The 22444-nt window shown below is 42.0% G+C and overlaps 1 protein-coding gene across 1 annotated transcript in view; it reads right to left on the bottom strand.

Annotated features, from left to right (window-relative positions):
• dner (delta/notch-like EGF repeat containing) overlaps window positions 1-22444 on the bottom strand; it is a 188440-nt gene that overhangs the window by 21292 nt on the left and 144704 nt on the right. Inside the window, exons 6-8 of the mRNA XM_052018121.1 lie at window positions 19953-20106; window positions 13383-13496; window positions 445-669 (exon numbers count right to left, since the gene is read on the bottom strand). Of these exons, the coding sequence (XP_051874081.1) occupies window positions 445-669; window positions 13383-13496; window positions 19953-20106 (493 nt within the window). The remainder of the gene's footprint in view (window positions 1-444; window positions 670-13382; window positions 13497-19952; window positions 20107-22444) is intronic.

The following is a 22444-nucleotide window of genomic DNA, read 5'->3' as shown; positions in this document are numbered from 1 at the left end:
GAAGAATTTCTCAAGAATGTTTTCCTCCTAATAAAATGACCTTGAGGTAAAATCTCGAGGGGTTGTCAGATGAACCTGATGCTGTACATAATTTGTACTCTGACCTAATGCTTGGTTGACTAGCTGGCTTTACAATTCATCTTTTTTGCATGACTGAAGGACTAACTGTAATCTGCTTTTGCACCTTGTTCATACCCAGCTCTATCACATTGGATGTAGGTTATATATTAGTTGCCACGTTATATTACACTAACATACTCAGAGTGTGACCATGTCTGTTGCCTTTAACTCAGTGTGCTAGAATCCCCTATGCCTCTCCTGGAGGAAATATCCTCCAAACACAAGGTCAATTCTACTCTAGAACAGAAATATTCACTGTGCCAGTGTGACATCCTTACTGAAGAAAAGGCAAAACCAAAGATGTTTGGGGAGCATGTACCATACCTGGGGCACAGAGGCATTTGTAACTGGTTCCAACACTGCGGCAGATGCCATGGGAGCAGGGATTAAGGGCACAGAAGTCAATTAGCTGAGCACAAACTGGCCCAGTGTAGGCTGGACTGCAGTTACAACTATATGATGTGCCGTCTGCAAAGCAGGTCCCATTGTTCTGGCAAGGTGACAAGGCACAAGGGTCTATCTTCTGATCACATGTGGGGCCTGTAAAACCTGCAGTGTAAGTCACAAGCAAACATGTTAGCGACACACATAGGGAAAATAAACAAGATGCAGAATTCAAGCCGAGACCCAGGTACTCAGAAACACAGCGGGGTGAAGTTACTTGGGGTTTTTCCCTCTACATCAGGTAACCTCAGTAGAAATTCTGTTCATCTGAATAAATGGTTGTTGCTGAATTTTCTTCAAAGGTATGCTTTTAGAGAGAAAGCAATTGACAAAGAAACTTCAGCCACCAGGAAGGCCCTGAAATCCCCATTGTCTGAATTTATTGCACAAGAAAACTGAAAAGCAAGGGCTTTCAGGATATCAGCAGGTGTCGTGTATTGATTTGTGACCATAGAGAATTAAACAACTTGATTCAGTTAGCAAGTAAATTGTATTCGCTGAAACTTTTGTAGTTCAAACAATGTATTGGTGCAGCAAATCTAAATACAATCGTGTATTGTATTTTTTTTCTAATTTTTCAGAATAAAGTGGAAATGTGGACTTCATCACCAGCTTAAATATATAGATGTAACTCATTGTAGCTGGAGTGTGAACCATCTGCAAATTGCAAAGCAATATACACTGTCAGGTTTAATTTGATACCACAGGGAGAAAGTCCCCATTGTTTGCTGGAACTAAACTTGTGCAGGGTTTCGCCCGTCAGTTGTTCAAAACGTCTCACATTTGGTTTGTTAGGTCACCCCCACAAATCGCAGAATATGGCCGTGCTCTATCTCCAACCTATCAATCAATTAATATTCAACTGCATAAGAACACTTCCAATTAAATAGTTTCAGAGAATTATTTCAGCAGATCTCACCTTGTTTATCAATCTTTGCTTAATATCAATATTTAACTTAAATGTTGCAAACACACCTACCTGCATATTTTACAATTTAGTATTGACAATGAGCACGACATTTATCACCTGCAATTTGCCTTTGATGCCTAAAACAGCCTTATCTGATCAATGCCTTGTTCAACAGGATCCATCATTAGTTCAGGCATGTCTCTTTATTCTCTTGTCAAAAGAGCTTTGTATTTTTGTAGCTATGTTTACCCATATTGTCAGATCGATCATAACTTTCCTACAGTAGGAAGTGAAATTTATCTTGGAGCACCCTTCATCTTCAGTACAAACACTTCAGCAGCCAGTTACCAGTAATCGGTATTGGATGAATCAGGCCAATTACGCAGTCAACACAGCACAGTGACGGATAAAGAAATAAAAAAGTTAATCAAAACACCCTTCCCATCCTAAATAACAATAGAAAAATGAAATAAAACACGTATTTAAATAGCACCTTTTACATCCTTTCAGAACATCCCAAAGAGCCTCACAACCAATGAAGTACAATGAAGACAGTGCAATTCCAGCTGTGTAGCATTGACACTGCTACACCAGGGGCATTAACACCTGGCTCCAAATGTCCAGACCAGCTGTCACATAAATTGTGGAATTTTTGAAAGATTACATTAAAGCTTAGAACATAGAACATAGAACAGTACAGCAGAGGAACAGGTCCTTTGGCCTGCAATATTATGCCAAACTAACTGAGCTAATGACACCTAATCCCTTCTGCCTGCACACGGTCTATATCCCTCCATTTTCTGCATCTTCATGTGCCTATCTAAGAGCCTCCTAAATGCCTCTATTGTATCTGCCTTCACCACCACCCCTGGCAGAGCATCCCGGGCACCTACCACTCTCTGTGTAAAAAGCTTGCCTGGTACCTTCCTTTGAATTCCCCCCCCCCTCACTTTAAATGCATACCCTCTAGTATTAGATTTTACAATTCCAATTTATTTACAAATGCCTTATACAGGTGTACAAATTTGCCCTTTTATTTAATTTGCAGGAGTTAGAATAAGTATAAAATCACTCCACTTCTAAATATTACCTTTGAAACTACAGCATATGCTGCAGTAATTTTGCTTTTTTCTTAATTATCTTTTGTTTTGATTTGACTGCTGAGTGAATAACTAAATGGGTTATAAGAAAATCAAATTAGATAATTATGTTGTGCAGCTCACCCAGATTTTAACACGGCACCATATTGAATTATGAATTACTTACCTTTGTAAATATCTGTGCATTAATCCAAATGAAATCAGCTCCCATACTCCCTGTTCCTCTTATTCTGGTTCTTTGTGCATTCCTTTGTCCATTTCCTCCATCAGGGGATGACTATGCATTCACCTGCCTGGGGTTCACTGCCTGGAATACCCTCTCAAACCTCCTCTACCTCCCTCTCTTCCTTTAACACCTTCGTCTTTGATCAGCTTTTTGGCTGCTTCCCCTTGCATTCCTGTGACTTAGTACCCAATTTTTCTTTCTATGTAAAGTGCTGTAGGATCAATTTCAAAATTATAGCTGCAACATAAATTTAAGTTCTTAATGTTGCTTTTAATCTCCCACCCTGGTCTAGATAATCCATAATTCAGTTTTTTGCAGTTCTGCAGCTTATAAAGAATCCAATTACCAAGCCATCTTGATAACAGAGAAAAACAATTTTGTTAAATGAAAAAAAAAGACTTAATCTGCTTGAACACTGCACAAGCCTATTAAAGGATCGATGCATTAGCTGAGCACTCCAGGCACAATGTAGCAGTGTTTTACTGCAGCTGAAACATTATGTTATCAGACAAAAACACAGGCATGGAGTCAGGTGCGAGTTTCAAAACGGTTTGTCTCCATTGTGATTACAGAATTATTTGACCACTTTTTGGTACTTGCATTTCTAAATTACTGTAGCTGTAATCATCTTAGTGAAGCATGAACTAATAAGAGGAGCAGTTGCTTTGTGTACAATTAAAGGGTGCTTAGTTAGGCAAGGACCTTTTTCAGACTCATTATACTACATGTCTGAAGATGAGTTTGTGCCACTACATTTGTAAAACCACTTTAAAAATGTAATATAACATCCCTCATACCTCACTGAACTTTATTACCCCAATTCAAGTGAACTCTTCCTCCATTTACTGTTTCACATTTCCCTGATTCCTGAATAGAGTTTTTCAGCTAGACAGCATCAGTGTGCTGTCTTAGTGTAGCAGAATTCACTAACTGACCAATGCTAACATGGTTTAAGAAAATAGGGCTATCTAATGAGGGTTGTGTCCACGTTCGAGACATTGGTGAGGCCGCATTTGGAATATTGTGTTTGGTTTTGGTCACCCTGCTATAGGAAAGATGCCATTAAGCTGGAAAGAGTGCAGAAAAGATTTATGAGTATGTTGCCAGGACTCAAGGAACTGAGTTAGGATGAAAGGTTGAGCAGGCTAGGAGAGTAGGAGAATTAGGAGTGATCTTGTAAATTATGTGTAAAGTTATGAGAGGCATAGGTAGGGTGAATGCCCATAGTCTTTTCCCCAGGGTTGTGGAACCAAGAACTAGAGGGCATAGGTTTAAGGTGAGAGGGGAGAGATCTAACAGGAATCTGAGAGACAACTTTTTCACCCAGAGAGCAGTCCATATATGGAATGAGCTGCAAGAGGAAGTGGTTGAAGCAGGAACATGAACAACATTTAAAAGACACTTGTACAGGTACATGGATAGGAAAGGTTTAGAGAGATCTGGACCAAATACAGGCAAATAGGACTAGCTTAGATGGGCATCTTGGTCAGCATGGACCAGTTGGGCTGAAGGGCCTGTTTCCATGCTGTATGACTCTATGTTCTAAAGAAACTAGCAAATGTCGCAGATCAAATCGGTTATGATTTTGGATTTCAATTCCACACTTAAAGAATAACTTCAAAAGCTATTTTTTAAAACCAGCAACTGAAATTGGGCATTGCTTCATAAAGTGTTGTGCCATATAGCACTGTCAAGTGCACACAAAATGCCCAGAGCTTTATTCACAGAGAAACATTTATCACTCAGTTTATATCACATTAAAAAATGCTCTGGCTATTCTACTCTGTGCTATTTGTGAGGCCTTGCTCTTCACTGATTCCTTATATTCCCACGAAGACTAAATTTCAGAATCTGTGTGTTTTGGTTGTGAAGTTATTGGGATCAGTATGCCATTTCAGAGGGCTCTACAAAAATACAAGTTCTTATTCTAGGTAGTAATTCAAAACAGGAATTTGGTTGCAATTTGCAAACTGCTTAAGTTTTCCTCCCTTCAATCATTAAAGTGAGGAGAAGTGGGATTACTTATTGCTGCTCATTTTATTATTCTTCATATCACACATTTTTCAGGTTCTGATATTGAACGATTTGCCCTTCTGTGGATAGCGAGTTAGAAATGGATTTTATCTAAATTATTAAAAATTGGCCCCAGATGTTAAAATGTCCAGGGGGATCCATTATAAACATTGCAAATATCTGTTCTTACTGATGCATGAAATTTATTTAGATAATCTAGCTGGCATTAGCGGCAGATGCGACTACTAGACTCTGGGCTTGCTAGGAATGAATTGTAGTGGAAAATGCAAATTAACTCAAAAATTATTTACAATCAGTATTTTATATGTTTCTCACAATTTTGTCTTAGAGAATACAATTTAACTTCAGAATAGTTCATAAATAAAAAAAGAATTTAACTTTTCCAACCAAATAAGAATGTAAGTTTGTGCAGTGCATTACCTCTGTTGTATAGCATTGGTAAATCAGAGACATACTGTAAGTTGCGAGAACTCTGACTTTCCTTCCAGCTCCTTGTACTTCAGACATGCCAATCCTTAGTGGTGTCTAGATTTATGCTGTTGTCTCTAGTAATGTCTTGAACTACAATCTTGGGATTTCCCTCCACATATGTATGGCCAACATTGGACAATGGCTACTCATGCAGATAATTTGCACTGATATAGCATCTTCTGTGATAGAAAGCTGACCCCAATAACTTTAAACCTTAGAAATGTAGACGTCATTGTAATATAGGGAAATAGGCAAGATCCCACAAGTAAGCAAAATGGCCAGATCATTTTTTTTCATGTTAGTTGAGTGGCAAATGTTTCTCTCTGAATAACACACTGGAAATTTGGTGGTTATGAGGTGTGCTCTTGTGCTACTCAGAGATTTAATTGGAATAGTAATCATTATAATTGGTGCAATATGTACTAAAATTACTGCACTGGTCTTACAATGGCAACATTACACAAAGAACAGAAAGTTGAGGTTAGATAAAGGAATGGGGGAGCAGTGATTGACAAAGAAGTGTTTGGCCATGATGTTTCAAGAATTGCTTTCTATTTTTCAGATAAAGCCAGGAGACAGTTCTAACATCTTATCACTGCTAATAATGCAGTGCTTCTCTACAATTGCACTGGAATACCATTCTAGATTATAAAATATTGTTATATTGCCCAAAATTACAAACTTCTGATTTCAACAGAGAAATCATAACACATCGCAGAGGTTAAAATGATCTATTTCTTAGAGCAATGTAGCTACTCAGACAGAATTCTGAAAGCAGGAGCTGAGGTTGTCCTCTTCCTCTGTCTAGATTCTGTGCCATGCAATATTCCTTGGTTGAAGGGGTTGATAAGTCTGCCTGAAAGATGTCCAAACAAATATTGGTTCAGGATATTTTTCAGGTATCCCTGGTAATCATCTAAGACAGGTGCTAGTTCCCTTATATATATGGGCAGAATCCTTGATTTAGAATCCATAGGGATTGTAATGAGCTGCCCACCATAACATAAATGAGGATACCAAAAGTTTTTTCAGATATATAAAGAATAAAAGAGAGGCAAGAGTGAACATCAGACCACTGGAAAATGATGCTGTTGAGGTAGTAATGGGGAACAAAGAAATGGTGGATGAACTGAATAAGTATTTTGCGTCAGTCTTCACTGTGGAAGACACCAGCAACCTGCCAGAAATTCAAGAGAGTCAGAAGGGAGGGTAGTCGCTAATACTAAGGAGAAGGTGCTTGGGAAGCTGAAAGGTCTGAAGATGGATAAGTCACCTGGACCAGATGGACTACACCCCAGGGTTCTGAAAGAGGTATCTGAAGAGATTGTAGAGGCATTAGTGGTGATCTTCCAAGAATCACTGGAGTCAGGAATGGTTCCGGAGGACTGACAATTGCAAATGTCACTCCACTCTTTAAGAAGGGAGGGAGGCAAAAGACAGGAAATTATAGGTTAGTCAGCCTGACTTCAGTGGTTGGTAAGATGTTAGATTCCATTATTAAGGATGAGGTTTCGGGGTACTTGGAAGCACATGATAAAATAGGTTGAAGTCAGCATGGTTTCTTGAAGAGGAAATCTTGCCTGACAAATCTGTTGGAATTCCTTGATGGTGTAAGGAGGATAGACAAAAGAGAGACAGTGGATGTTGTTACTTGGATTTCAGAAGGTCTTTGACAAGGTGCCACACATGAGGCTGCTAAACAAGATAGGAGCCCATGGTATTACAGGAAAGGTACTACCATGGATAGAAGATTGGCTGATGGCAGAAGGCAAAGAGGGGGAATAAAGGGGGCCTTTTCTGGTTGGCTGCCGATGACTAGTGGTGTTCCACAGGGGCCAGTGTTGGGTCCGCTACTTTTCACGTTATATGTTAATGATATGGATGACGGAATTGATGGCTTTATGGCCAGGTTTGCAGATGATACAAAGGTAGGTGGAGGGGCAGGTAGTGTTGAGGAAGCAGGAGGTCTGCAGAAGGACTTAGATAGGTTGGGAGAGTGGGCAAAGAAGTGGCAGATGGAATACAGCATAAGGAAGTGTATAGTCATGCACTTTGGTAGAAGGAATAAAGGCATAGACTATTTTCTAAATGGGGAGCGAATTCAGAAATCAGAGGTGCAAGGGGACTTGGGAGTCCTCGCGCAGGATTCCCTAAAGGTTAACTTGCAGGTTGAGTCGGTAGTAAGGAAGGCAAATGCAATGTTAGCATTCATTTCCAGGGGACTAGAATATAAAAGAGAGGATGTAATGCTGAGGCTTTATAAGGTGTTGGTCAGACCACATTTGGAATATTGTGAGCAGTTTTGGGCTCCATGTCTAAGGAAGGATATGTTAGCATTGGTGGGGGTCCAGAGGAGGTTTATGAGAATAATCCTGGGGATGAAAGGGTTAATGTCTGAGGAGCATTTGATGGCTCTGGGCCTATACCCACTGGAGTTTAGAAGAATGAGGGGGGGATCTCATTGAAACCTACCGAATATTGAAAGGCTTGGATAGAGTGGATGTGGCGAGGATGTTTCCAGTAGTGGGAGAGTCTAGGACCAGAGGGCACAGCCTCAGAATAGAAGGATGTCCCCTCAGAACAGAAATAATGAGGCATTTCTTCAGCCAGAGGTTGGTGAATCTGTGGAATTCATTGCCACAGACGGCTGTGGAGGCCAAGTCATTGGGTATATCTAAAGCGGAGGTTGATAGGTTCTTGATTAGTAAGGACGTCAAAGGTTATGGGGAGTAGGCAGGAGAATGGGGTTGAGAGGGAAATAAAAATCAGCCATGATCGAATAATGGAGCAGACTCAATGGGCCAAATGGCCTAATTTTGATCCTGTGTCTTATAATAACATTAATGAAAACCAAGGGTCAGTCTTAGGCTGGCCTCCAGCCTCCTGAAAATAGTGATCTGTACACAGTTTCTAACAAGGTCTGGAAAAAAAATCTGATATCAGGAGCTTAGTGTCTGGAGGGATAGGAGGGAACACACATACTCAGGCATTGCAGACTAATACAGCATCACCATTTTTACGTACCATGGACATATGTTCGTTTTAATCAATTGCTTTCCCAGATTCCTGTATTTGTTTATTTGCCTTCTGATTTGGTGTGATGGTTACTTCTCCTTTTGAAAGGTGGTGTTGGTTTTCCCAATCTTGCATCAATTGAATGCAAGCAATTACTATGGATTTAAAATTGCTGGGTACCAATAACAGACCACTGCTGCTCAGCTGGTTCTTGTCAATAGGACCAGATGTTGAATTGTCGCAAATTAAAGCCTAAAAATTATAGCTCCATACTAGATGTATAAGGTCGAGAAACAGATTTGAAACATCTGTCTGATTATAGATTAAAATGTTTAGAGTTCCTCAAGGATCCTTTTGAGGAGCCCAAAAGACATGAACAAATATTGTAACAGTTTTAGGTTTGTCTGTGGGTTCTTAAAAAAACGATGAAATTAAGTGCTGAGATTGATAACTGGACAAAAAAATTTAAAAATTTAATTTTCAGAGCAGGTGGGAAATGCAGCATTTCATTACACTCTCCGTAAGTGTACTAAATAAATCTACAGAAAATTAGTTTACTTATCAGAGTGCAAAAATATAGTCATTGTGTGTGTTAATATCCTCTACCATTGCATGTGATATATAACCTCTCTTGCTTCTGCTATCTTTTCAAATTGTTTCTAAGCTTCTCTCTTTGTTTTGTTTTTACTGTTATCTCCATCTCCTTTCCCTTTGGGTTGAAGATGTAAAAGAGTCATCAAACTGAGTTAGATACAGGTGCTCGAGAGAAAATGTATCCCAAACACTACTGCAGTCTAGATTCTGTGCCATGCAATATTCTTTAGTTGAAGGAGTTGGTAAGTATGCCTGAAAAATGTCCAAGCTGATATTGGTTCAGGTTATTTTTCAGGTATGAAAAACACGATGATGCTGGAGGAACTCAGCAGACCAGGCAGCATCCGTGGAGAAAAGCAGGCGGTCAACGTTTTGGGTCAGGACCCTTCTTCAGGACTGAAGATAGGAAAAGGGGAAGCCCAATATACAGTATAGGAGGGAAAAGCAGAGCAGTGATAAGTGGACAAAAGAAGGGAGGCAGGGTGGGCATAGGGAGGTGATAGGTAGATGCAGGTAAGATACAGTGATAGGCAGGTACGGGGGAGGGGAGAGCAGATCTACCAGGGGATGGATAAAAGGTAAGAAGAGAGAGGAAAAAGAGGAAAAAAAGGGGTCTAGGAAAGGGAAGAAGAGAAGAAGCATGGTGTGGGGGGGGGGTTTGTGGGGAAGGGGGGTGGGGATTACCAAAAGTGGGAGAATTCAATATTCATACTGTAAGGCTGCAAGGTTCCAAGATGGAAAATGAGGTGCTGTTCCTCCAGCTTGCACTTGCAATTTTCCTGGCAGTGTAGGAGGTAGAGGACTGTCATATCAATGATAGTGTGGGAGGGGAAGTTGAAGTGACTGGCAACGGGCAGATGCAGGTCGCAGTTATGGACAGAGCGCAGGTGTTCTGCAAAACAGTCACCTAGTCTGCGTTTGGTCTCGCCAATGCAGAGGAGGCCACACTGGGAGCACCGAATGCAGTAGATGATATTAAGGGAGGTGCAGGTGAATACCCACTGATGCCACAGCTACCTCGATTACAGGTCCTCCCACCCTGTCTTTTGCAAGGACGTGATCTCTTTTTCTCAATTTCTCTGCCTCTGCCGCATCTGGTCCCATGATGAGGCTTTCCACTCCAGGACATCCGAGATGTCCGACTTCTTTTCCAAATGGGACTTCCCCCTGACTGTGGTCAAGGGAGATTGCACCTGTATCCCTGCCATTTCCTGCACATCCAGTCTCACCCCGACCCCTCCCAGACCCAAAAGGGATAGGGTCCCCCTTGTCCTCACATTTCATCCCACCAGCCTGCGTATCTAACACATCATTCTCCACCACTTCCACCATCTCCAACAGGACCCCATCATCAAGCATATCTTCCCCTCCCCACCCCTTTCTGCCTTTCGCAGGGACCGCGCTCTCCACGACTCCCTCGTTCACTCCTCCCTCCCCACCCATCCTGCTCCTATCCCGGGAACTTTCCACTGCCCCCACCATAGGTGCAACACCTGCCCCTGCACCACCTCCATCACCTCCATCCAGGGACCCAAACAGTCCTTTCAGGTGAGTCAGAGATTCACCTGCACCTTCCTTAATAGCATCTGCCGCATTCGGTTCTCTAAGTGTGGCCTCCTCTACATTGGTGAGACCAAACGCAGACTAGGTCACCATTTCGCAGAGCACCTGCGCTCCGTCCATAACTGCAATCTGTATCTCCCTGTTGCCAGTCACTTCAACTCCCCCTCCTGCACTATCACTGATATGACAGTCCTCGGCCTCCTCCACTGTCCGGAGAATTCCAAGCACAAACTGGAGGAACAGCACCTCATTTTCCGTCTTGGAACCTTGCAGCCTAATGGCATGAATATTGAATTCTTCCACTTTAGGTAATCCCTACCCCCTTCCCCACAAAACCACCCCCCCACGCACCATGCTTCTTCTCTCCTTCCCTTTCCTAGCTCCCTTTTTTCCTCTCTCTTATTACCTTTGACCCATCCCCCAGTGGATCTGCTCCCCTCCTCCCCCGCACCTGCCTATCACAATCTCTTCCCTGCATTTACCTATCACCACCTTGTGCCCACTGTTACGGACTCAGTGAATGTCCCTTTTAGATAGAGAGTGTGTGTGTGTGTGTGTGTGTGTGTGTGTGTGTGTGTGTGTGTGTGTGTGTGTGTGTGTGTGTGTGGTGTGCTTACGTCAATAGAAGATAAAGGACGTAATGACGTGGTTGAAGAAGGCAGAAGAAGGAGAGAAGGGGAGAGAGAGAGAGAGAGAGAGAGAGAAGGGAGAGAGACACCAGCCTGCTAGTTTTCTCTATCGATGGATGAGAAACAATAACTGTGTCTGCCACTGAAATCCATGTATGGAAGTTGGAAGTAATCCGGTAGGGTTCACTTTGTTGCTGACCTGTAGAAGGAAACAGGTATTTGTGTGTGGACGACCACGATTCGGATGCTTTTCGGGGTGAGGAAGTCACTACCGAGTAAACACTGAAGTGTCGTTTGGGTTCCATTGTGGAACATTTGGATTTCGTATTTACTCTCTCTATATTTCTCTACATCTACGTCTTATCTTCAGACAACGGTGGTTGTTGAAGAAGCCCTTGCTCATGTTTCACCTTATGGCTTGCGGAACTGAACTTTAAGAACCATTCCTGAACTTGGAGTTTGGGACTTTGCCACACACACACACGAAGAGTTTAGTTTTTGGGGTTAATGTTCAAGGTTTAACATTTTTGAATTCTAACATACTAAGATTTTTACTTTTATTTTACGTATTATCATAAGTAGTGATTAATAAAATAGTTTTTAACACTGAATCAGGCTCAGTGTGTTTCTTTTGTTGCTGGTTCATGACACCACCTCGCCTTCACTCTTTTGTCCACCTATCACTGCTCTGCTTTTCCCACCTATATATTGGGCTTCCCCTTTTCCTATCTTCAGTCCTGAAGAAGGGTCCTGACCTGAAACATTGACCACCTGCTTTTCTCCACAGGTGCTGCCTGGCCTGCTGAGTTCCTCCATCACCATCGTGTTTTTCATCTAGATTCCAGCATCTGCAGTCCTTTATTTCTCTATTTTTCAGGTATCCCTGGTAATCATCTAAAACAGGTGCTGGCTCCTTTATATGTGCTGAATTTGCTTAATTTACTCACCAACTCCCAACCCTTTGAATCACATACTCGTTCAGTGCATCCTTCCATTCTATTTGTCTCATCATCTATGTGAAATCTTCTTCCATGCCCTTCACTGTGAATTCCTGTTCTTGTTAAAGAAGCTTTCAAAAGTCATCTCACTTATCTTTAGTAATATAAAGTTGAAACAGCTAGGATGGCTTTCCTTAGATCCTGGCCAACATTTATTCTTCATCCAACACTGCCAGAATATTTGATCATTTATTACTTGGTATTTGTAGGATCTTGCTGCACATTTATCTTTATAACAGTTTGAAAGTACTTCATGAAATATTAAAAACAGCTAAAACAATTAAATGACTTCAAGTTCCAAACCAAATGCCCATTCCTGCTAAACAACACATGCAGGTTCAATCATGGCTTTTGAAAAGGTAAAAAAAATGCAGGGTTAAGGGGAAGGAAAGAGACTGATTGGAATGGGACTGATAAGCTTGCTCTAAAAAGGACCAGCACAGACTGTAAGCGTCCAAGGGCCTCCCACTCTATTGGAATTTGATTGTTCTCGAGGTGTTGATCATTCTCTTTAAGATGCTTACCACAGAGAATTAAAATAAAAAAAACCAGAAAATGCTGAGAATACTCAGCAGGCCAGGCTACATCTGTGGGAAGAGGAACAGAATTAACCTTTCAGGTCGAAGACCCTTTGTCAGAAGTGGAAGGAAACAAAAGATGATGGGCTGGGGGGGGGGGGGGGATTGTCTCTGATAGGGTAAATCTGGGGTGACCATGGGAATAAAGTGTAAAAAAAAAGGTTGCCTGGTCAATGAGGAATGGGAGCAGTTAGAGAGTGAGAACATAGACAAAAGAATGTAGGAGTTGCAGAATGCAGAGCAGGAAAACATATCTGGCAGCCCAGGCTGAGTATGTCCTCCACTCCCAGAGAGAAAAAAAGGGAAAAAAAAACCAAACAGCCTACAGTTTAACAAACTTCTTTTCTCTCTTTCCCAGTTCTGATGAAGGGTCTTTGCCCTGAAACTTAACTCTATTTCTCTTCCCATGGTTGTGGCCTACCATGTTGAGTATTTCTGGCATTTTCTGTTTTAATTTAATTTCCAGCATTTGCAGTTTTTTTTTGATTACCATTGAGAATTATTTTGTTGTGGGTTTTCAAGATCTTTTGACCTAGATTTCAGTGAAATTTCACATATCTTTCACGAATTGAGGATCTCAATTTTCATTCTGGCAAAATACCTGGGGTTGGAGAGGGATACTCTATGGAATCAACTCCCTTTGGACACCAAAACACATCACTGAGAAATATTTGAAGTGCTGCTCATGTTGGAAGCCTACCTTCTGGACACAGGCAGCTGAAGTCTGTTGCTCGGCTTATGCAGGTGGCTCCATTTTCACAGGGCTCAGAGACACAATGATCTATCTGAGTCTGGCACAGTTCTCCTGTGTAACCTGGTAACATAAAAAAGATCCAAAGAATATAACTGCCTCTCATATCAGGGAAGAAAACTTTTATCAGTTATTCTGAGGCCTAACTGCAGTAACCAGGTCTCTGGCACTGGGACTGGTACTGCTGCTCAGAAGGGAAGGGTGGGAAAGAGACATGGGGTAATGATAGGGGACTCGATAGTCAGGGAAACAGATAGGAGGTTCTGTGGCAGTGAGCATGAATCCTGGATGGGGTGTTGCCTCCCAGGTGCCAGGGTCCAGGATGTCACTGATCGGGTCCACAGGATTCCTGAGTGGGAGGGACAGCAGCCAGAGGTTGTGGTCCATGTTGGCACCAACGACATAGGTAGGAAGGGGGATGAGGACCTGAAGAGCGAGTTCAGGGAGCTAGGCAGAAGACTGAGGAACAGGACCTCAAGGGTAGCAATCTCGGGATTGCTGCCGGTGCCATGCGATAGTGAAGGCAGGAACAGGAGGAGGCGGCAGATAAATGCGTGACTGAGAAGTTGGTGCAGGAGTGCAGGTTTTAGATTTCTGGATCATTGGGATCTCTGGATCACTGGGATCTCTTCTTGGGAAGGTGGGACCTGTACAGAGAGGACGGGTTACACCCAAACCCGAAGGGGGCCAATATCCTTGCGGTCAGGTTTGCTAGGGTGGTTCAGGAGGATTTAAACTAGCTTGTGAGGGGGAGGGGAACCGGAGGAGTAGGTCAGAGGAAGAAGGGGATGGGGATAAGTTAGATCAAACAGGTAGAGAGGCTTTGGGGAAGGAGAAGCAGAATACAGGCTATAAAAGTAGTAAGGTAGATGGACTGAAGTGTGTTTACTTGAATGCAAGAAGTGTCAGGAATAAGGGAGATGAACTGAGGGCTTGGATAAGTATGGGGGACTATGATATTGTGGCTATTACTGAGACGTGGCTGACGTCAGGGCAGGAGTGGATATTGAATATTCCTGGTTTTCGGTGTTTTAAGAGGGATAGGGAGGGGGGCAGAAGAGGAGGAGGGGTGGCGATACTGGTCAGGGATACTGTTACGGCTGCGGAAAGGATGGATGTTGTAGAAGGATCATCTCTAGAGTCTGTATGGGTGGAAGTAAGGAACAAGAAAGGAGCAGTTACTCTACTAGGAGTATTCTATAGGCCCCCTGGTAGCAGTAGAGATATAGAGGAGCAGATTGGCAGGCAGTGTTTGGAGAGAAGCAAAAATAACAGGGTTGTTACAATGGGAGACTTCAACTTTCCAAATATAGACTGGAACCTGCTTAGTGCCAAAGGTTTAGATGGGACGAAATTTGTTAAATGTGTCCAGGAGGGATTCCTGACGCAGTATGTCGACAGGCCGACTAGAGGGAATGCCATGCTAGATCTAGTTTTAGGAAAAGAGCCGGGACAGGTGAAGGATCTATTGGTGGGTGAGCATTTGGGGGACAGTGACCATTGCTCCATAACCTTTAAAAATGTCATGGACAGGGACAGGTGCAGAGAGGACAAGAAGATATTTAATTGGGGGAGGACGAACTATGAGGCTATAAGGAGAGAACTTGGGAGTGTAAATTGGGATGTCCTTTTTGAAGGGAAATGTACTATGGAGATGTGGTTGATGTTCAGGGATCTTAAGCAGGATGTTAGGGATAAATATGTCCCGGTGAGGCAGAGAAGGAATGGCAGGGTGAAGGAACCGTGGGTGATGAGAGAGGTGGAACGACTAGTTAGGGAGAAGAAGGTAGCATACATGAGGTATAAGCAGCAAGGTTCAGACAGGGCCTGTGAGGAATATAGAGTAGCGAGGAAGGAACTTAAGAAAGGGCTGAGGGGAGCGAGAAGGGGACATGAAAAGGCATTGGCTAGTAGGGTTAAGGAAAATCCCAAGGCCTTTTTCATGTACGTGAAGGGTAGGAGGATGGCTAGGGTAAAGGTAGGTCTGATTAAAGACAAAGGTGGGAGAATGTGCCTGGAGACGGCGGAAGTGGGAGAAGTTCTCAATGAATACTTCTCTTCGGTATTCACCGAGGAGAGGGGTCTTGATGAAGCGGAAGGGAGTGCTGGTAAGGGTAATGTTCTCGAGGTTGTAGATATCAAGAGAGAGGATGTGTTGAAGTTGTTAAATAATATCAAGACAGATTAATCTCTGGGGCCTGATGGGATTTTCCCCAGGCTGCTTCGAGAGGCGAGGGAGGAGATTGTTGAACTGTTGGTAAGGATCTATGAGTCCTCGTTGTCCACGGGGATGGTGCCGGAGGAGTGGAAGGTGGCGAATGTTGTCCCCTTGTTCAAAAGGATAGTAGGGATAGTCCAGGGAATTACAGACCGATGAGTCTCACGTCTGTGGTGGGTAAGCTGTTAGAAAGGATTCTAAGGGACAGGATCTATGAACACCTAGAGAATTATGGACTTATTAGGGACAGCCAGCATGGCTTTGTGAAGGGAAGATCTTGCCTCACTAGCCTGATAGAGTTCTTTGAGGAGGTGACCAGGAAGATTGATGAGGGTAGTGCGGTGGATGTGGTTTATATGGATTTTAGTAAGGCGTTTGATAAGGTTCCTCATGGTAGGCTTCTTCAGAAGGTCAGAAGCCAAGGGATCCAGGGGAGCTTAGCTGTGTGGATTAGGAATTGGCTTGCCTGTAGAAAGCAGAGGGTTGTGGTGGAGGGAGTGCCCTCGGATTGGAGGGAAGTGACTAGTGGTGTCCCGCAGGGATCAGTTCTGGGACCTCTACTTTTTGTGATATTTATAGATGACTTAGATGAGGGGGTGGAAGGGTGGGTTAGTAAGTTTGCGGACGACACTAAGATCGGCGGTGTTGTGGATAGTGTGGAGGGCTGTCGGAGCTTACAGAGGGATATTGATAGGATGCAGAGCTGGGCTGACAAGTGGCAGATGGAGTTCAATCCAGAGAAGTGTGAGGTGGTACACTTTGGAAGGACAAACTCCAGGGCAGAGTACAAGGTAAATGGCAAGGTACTCAGTAATGGGACAGAACAAATTTTGATGTGATCATGAGGCATTCTGGGGTGGTTGGATGGTTTGCAAATGCACAGGGAACATAAAGATACGAAAAAAGGGCTGTTTATTGGGTTCCAGTCAACTCCTTGAGGGAGTTATCAACCATAGAACCATAGACCATAGAAGCATACAGCACAAAACAGGCCCTTCGGCCCACCATGTTGTGCCATCCATCAAACCACCCTCACACTATCTAACCCTTTCCTCCCGCATATCCCTCTATCTCACATTCCTCCATATGCCTATTCTAACAAACTCTTGAACCTGTCCAATGTATCTGCCTCCACCACCACCCCAGGCAGTGCATTCCATGTACCAACCACTCTCTGGCTGAAAAACCTCCCCCTGACATCTCCCCGAACCTCCCACCCATAACCTTAAAGCCATGCCCTCTTGTCTTGAGCATTGGTACCCTGGGAAGAAGGCGCTGACTGTGTACTCTATCTATTCCTCTCAATATTTTATATACCTCCATCATGTCTCCCCTCATCCTCCTCCTTTCCAGTGAATAAAGCCCTAGCACCTTAAGCCTCTCCTCATATTCCATGCACTCTAATCCAGGCAGCATCCTGATAAATCTCCTCTGCACCCTCTCCAATGCCTCCACATCCTTCCTATAATACGGCAACCAGAACTGAACACAGTACTCTAAGTGTGGTCTAACTAGAGTTTTGTAAAGCTGCATCATCACTTCGCGGCTCTTAAACTCAATCCCACGATTTATGAAAGCTAACTTCCCATAGGCCTTCTTAGCTTCTCTATCCACCTGTGAGGCAACTTTCAGTGAACTGTGAATATGAACCCCCAGATCCCTCTGCTCCTCTGCACATACATGTTGAAGAACCAATAACTGTATAAATACCATCATATTCTGTTTTTAATTTTAGATTTCCAGCTTCTGCAGTTTTTTTAAAATTTCCATTTACTAGTCCATAGCCTCTACCCATGCTTAAGCATATGGAGGAATTTAAAATAGAGGGATATGTGGGAGGAAGGGATTAGATAGTCTTAGGTGAGGTTTAAAGGTCGGCACAACGTTGTGGGCCGAAGGGCCTGTATTGTGCTGTACTGTTCTACGATTCTATGATTCTATGATTCAATATTTCCTCTTTGGGAATGCAGCGGTTTACATGGCTAACATTTATACCTCGTGCAAAGCCACTAAAACTGATTATCTTGTTACTTTACTCTAAACGGCTAACCCTAACCTTACCTGTCACATTAACAACTTACCTCTGTACGATTTACATTTCCATGTAATTTATAGCACATTAGTTTGGGTGATAGTTCTGCGCTGAAACTAACGCTGGATAAATACCTGGAAGGAAAGAATTAGCGGGTCTGTGGGATGGGGTGGGGAGGGGTTCAGCTAGATTGTTGGTACATAGAATTGGTATGAACTCAATGTGCCAAATGGCCTCCTTCTGAGCTGTAACTGTTCTATGATTCTTGTGAATTTTAACTAAACATAAATCTGCTCATTTTCTAATCCTCTTAACTACAATAAAAGTGTAGAACCCATTACAGGCAATCTCTGTGTGGGAACCAGAAGTTGTAGGTGAGATCTTAAATTAGGTAATTCTTATCTGTATTCACTATGAAGAAGGATAGTGCAATTGGAGAACTCTGGAATGCTAGAAACATTGAAAAAGAGTTGGTATTAGATGGTTTAGCGAGCTTAAAGAAACAAATCCACAGGCCCTGATGAGATGTAGGTCCTGAGGCGGCTAGTAAGTTCTATTTAGGATCCGCAGACATGGGCGTGGGTGGGATAGGTGGGGAAAATGGGTGGATTGTTGGAGAGGTTCAGCACTCCTTCTACCATTTTCATTTGGTCTCCATGTGCTAACATAATGGAGATTTCTTGCAATGCTGGACACAGCAACTGATGCTTCTTCCATAAGAAATTTTGCATTGAAGAAGCTCTGTCTGTTATTAATTGTCAACACTTCTTCATTTGATACATCTTCCTGACACCATAGTAGGCTGTTTAATTGATGCTCATCTAATAATATTTCACCATCATCTATTTATAGACTCAGCACAACCTTATCCCAGTGGCTTTGACTGATGCAAAGACCGGCTTTCCTACGAAGATCCTCTGTATTACAGCACTGTAGTGACACTAATGGATATTTTCAGAAGAATGGTGCAATTTTAATGATGCCCCATTGATCTAACTCACTGCACAAGGTGCTGTGTTTCAAGTCCTAAACTAAAAAGCTGCACAACCCAAAAAATATATCAACAGAAAACAATTTCTAATATTTAAAACTGCAGTGGTAGCTGCCACTTTCATTTAGCAATTCTACTCTGCTTACTTCATATTGAACCACAAACTACAAAAAGAAATTGTCAGCAGGATTTTAGATTGAAACAAAATGCTTACATAGATTAAAACAGTTCTTACAAAGCAATGACATGTATCAGACATAATTAAAGGAAAAAAGAACACTTTTAGAGTTTCATGGAGAAGAGTTAACAATTGCAATAAAAATATTATGTTTTTTCAGCTAGGGTAAGAGTCAAAAGATTCATGACCTCACAAGGCTACTGAAAAGTTTCCTAGAATGTTCTTGATTGGATTTCACCTGTGCTTCAAACTCTGTATCCAGAGTTATTTCCACTTCCGAAATAAAATAAAATATAAACAATATAAAATAAAAACAGAGAACACCCAGATCAGGCAGCGTCTCTGGAAATAGAAGCAGGGTTATTGTTTCAAGCTTTCAATGTTTCTCCTTCCACACCTTCAGATGCTACCTGACCCTCTGAGTTTCTTCAGGGATGAGTCTCCAATTACCAGTATAGGCATTCTCTTCCTAAACTTATCTCAACCATTACTATCTTCCTCACAATCTACATTGCTGACCATGTCTTCATTTGTCTCCCTAATCCTCTCCCAATCTTTCCCCATTATCTCTTAAACATTTCTGAAGCTCGGGGAGATGTTTGTTACATTAAAAATTCTTATATAAGTTTGTATTGTGTGATTGTATGCAGGGCATATGGTAGCACAGTGTTTAAGTTACTGAACAACCTACCCAGGAGCCCACAATGGAAATTCAGTTAATTAATATCTAGAACTAAAATCTATTATCAATAATGATGACCATGAAATCCCCAGATTCTTGTAAGGCTCCATTTGCTCATTAATGCCTTTTAGGGAAAGGTACCTGTTGTCCTTGCCTAGTCCGGTCTGTATGTATCTCCAGGCCCACATCAGTGGCTGTCCTTTGAGATGGCCCAACATGCCACTCAATTCAAGGCCAATTAGGAATGGCCAATAAATGATGGCCTTTTCAGCTGTGCCCACATTCCATGAATGAATAAGAAAATGAGTGATACATTGAGCTTCATAAATTGGATCCACATTTGGTTTTGTACTTCAATGAAGTTTAATTTGCCGCCTTGATGATCATAACACTACACTACCAAACAAATGATGCGTACCTGGTGGGCAGACACAGGTGAAGTTCCTCAGGTCGTTTCCCTCTTTAATGTCCAAACATGTTCCATTGCTTAGGCACTGGATGTTATGACAGCCATCAAATTCTTCACAGAATAGCCCAATGTGTCCCTCCTCACATTTGCAAAAGAAGGTGACCTATAAAAATATGAACACAGTGGTAATCTTAAATGCAGTAGTCAGGTTAAAAAAAATCTAAAGACAAGCAGGTTGTTAACCTTTACAATCACAGCAGTGGAACATAAATGGGAGACAATTTTGCTATACTTATACAATATAGTGGTTGGAACATAGTAGTTGAACTACATTTATTTCTGGATGCTGTAAGGAAACATTAGACTTAAAAAGAGTTGAGCAAAATCACTAGAGTATCACAAAGGCTCTGAAGGTTAGATTACACCACACTAATGTTTTATAGGTTAAATAGCAGATTTCTATTTGGATGCGCTGAGACTGTTCAAATTTTACTTTATCAGTTTGGCCAATGACATTTGATGATGTCCTTCTCATGGGTTAAATTAATCCATCATATAATGTACAAACAAGACATATTAATCTGCAAGATAATTTTACCAGTCAACTTTTGTCCTTTTTTGTGTACTATTTGATAATTGGTTACCATGAGATTAACATGTTTGATGAATCAGGGAAGGCCGGACAAGGTACAACATACCTGTCAAACTATTTACTGGATTTGTTCAGTCTTTTTTCCTCATGGAGAGTAAGTGGTTGAGTGCTTGCACAGAAGGAAATATCCTGACCTCTTTTCTAAAGCTCATAATTCAGTGCAACATGCAAGATGTTCTTTGCATGTGTTCCATTAAAGACTGCAGCAAAATTAGCTATCATCAGCGCAGTCCTTCCTGAGGCAATGGCCAGATCTCGTATTTTCATTAATCTGTGAATAAGATCATTTTCTAATCACTAATTCTTCTTTATTTGGAGGATTGTGAGATTTTTGGAAATACAGATCTGATTCACTTCACAAATTACTTCTGCGCATTATAGCCTAATGCACCACATAGATCTCACAGGTTAAATTGACAGTTCATCCCTCCTGAATCTCCACTGATACTGCTTACATTTGCTTCTGGGATGTTTGCCTCAACTTTAAACTTAACAAATCTGAAACATCGACTGTCCATTTCCCTCTACAGATGCTGCCTGACCCGTTGAGTTCCTCCAGCAGTTTGTTTTTTGCTATACAAATCCATCCCTGGTTTGTCCAAACATCATAGGAATGTAGGGGCACAAAACTAATCTGGGAACGAGCGTGAACAATTCCTTTCTATCAATTAATAATAAAAATAAACGACTTGTATTCATGTAGCATGGCCTCAGGACAACCACAAAGCATTTGCATCCAATAAAATGCTTCAAATTATTATCGTTGTCATCATTTGGAACTGCAGCAGTTAATTCACACAGAGCAAGATTACACAGACAGCAATATGGCGATGACATTTGCTAGAACACCATGGATAACTCACCTGCTCCCTTCTTAAAAGTAGTGGCACATTATTTTTTAAACATCTGCCTGAGAAAGTGTGCAGATTAACATCTCATCTTAAAGCAAGCCTTTCCAATGGTGCATCACTCCCTCAATACTGCACTGAAATGCCACAATTGGCTTTTTTTGAATCGGAGATGTGTGTTTATTTTATCCAGAGCCACAGTTGACACTGAGGATGAAGTGGATGTGCTACTGCATTTTGGGACCCTGGGCACAAGACTGTAGAGTACCATCAGTTGGAATGTAGCCACTGAGCTCAAAACTGTGTGTACCTCCAGGGCCCAGAACAGGCATGGAAGAACAAGATGGAGTTGAAGCAAACAAGAAAAGTAAGACCATTTAACAATACCATATCTAAAACTGCATACTATAGATGTTTCTGATTTAGCTGTTCTTCATTCATTGCTTGTGCCTACCAATCTTGCACACAATCTTGCAGCACTTTCATTGAACCTCATGCAAAATTACATTATCAGTAGATGCTTGAGATTGCAACTTGACAATGATTCCATGTTTCTGTTTACAAAGAACTTTACACATTAAACAACTGCAACATGAAACTGGTTACTCACTGAACCCAAAATGATCTTCACGTTGGCATAAGTTAGCAATCAGTGACATCTTGAATTTCCTGAAATGTACTGGGCATTTTTGTCATGGTTGGTAATGGGGAAATAAATAAAAGTGTAGGTTTTGCTAGCCTCTTGACAAACCACCTTCCAAAATCTTGGTGTTCCTCCAGTCCACATTCTCAATTACTTCGTACCACAAAATGCAACCATGCCTACACCTCAAGCACTGCAATTCACACACTGAAACCTCTTTGCCTCTCAACATCTCTCTCCTCCTTTCAGACTCCCTTTAAAACAAGTTGGCGTCTTTGCTAAAGGTAACAAAGCAGCTGGATTCCTGCTGAGCTGAAACAACCTGAGACCACTGGAACCAGTCCTGTGGTCTGCAGAT

Source organism: Pristis pectinata, chromosome 6, assembly GCF_009764475.1.
Source record: "Pristis pectinata isolate sPriPec2 chromosome 6, sPriPec2.1.pri, whole genome shotgun sequence".
In the NCBI taxonomy this organism is placed as follows: domain Eukaryota; kingdom Metazoa; phylum Chordata; class Chondrichthyes; order Rhinopristiformes; family Pristidae; genus Pristis; species Pristis pectinata.
This window is presented reverse-complemented; position numbering and strand designations above follow the sequence as displayed.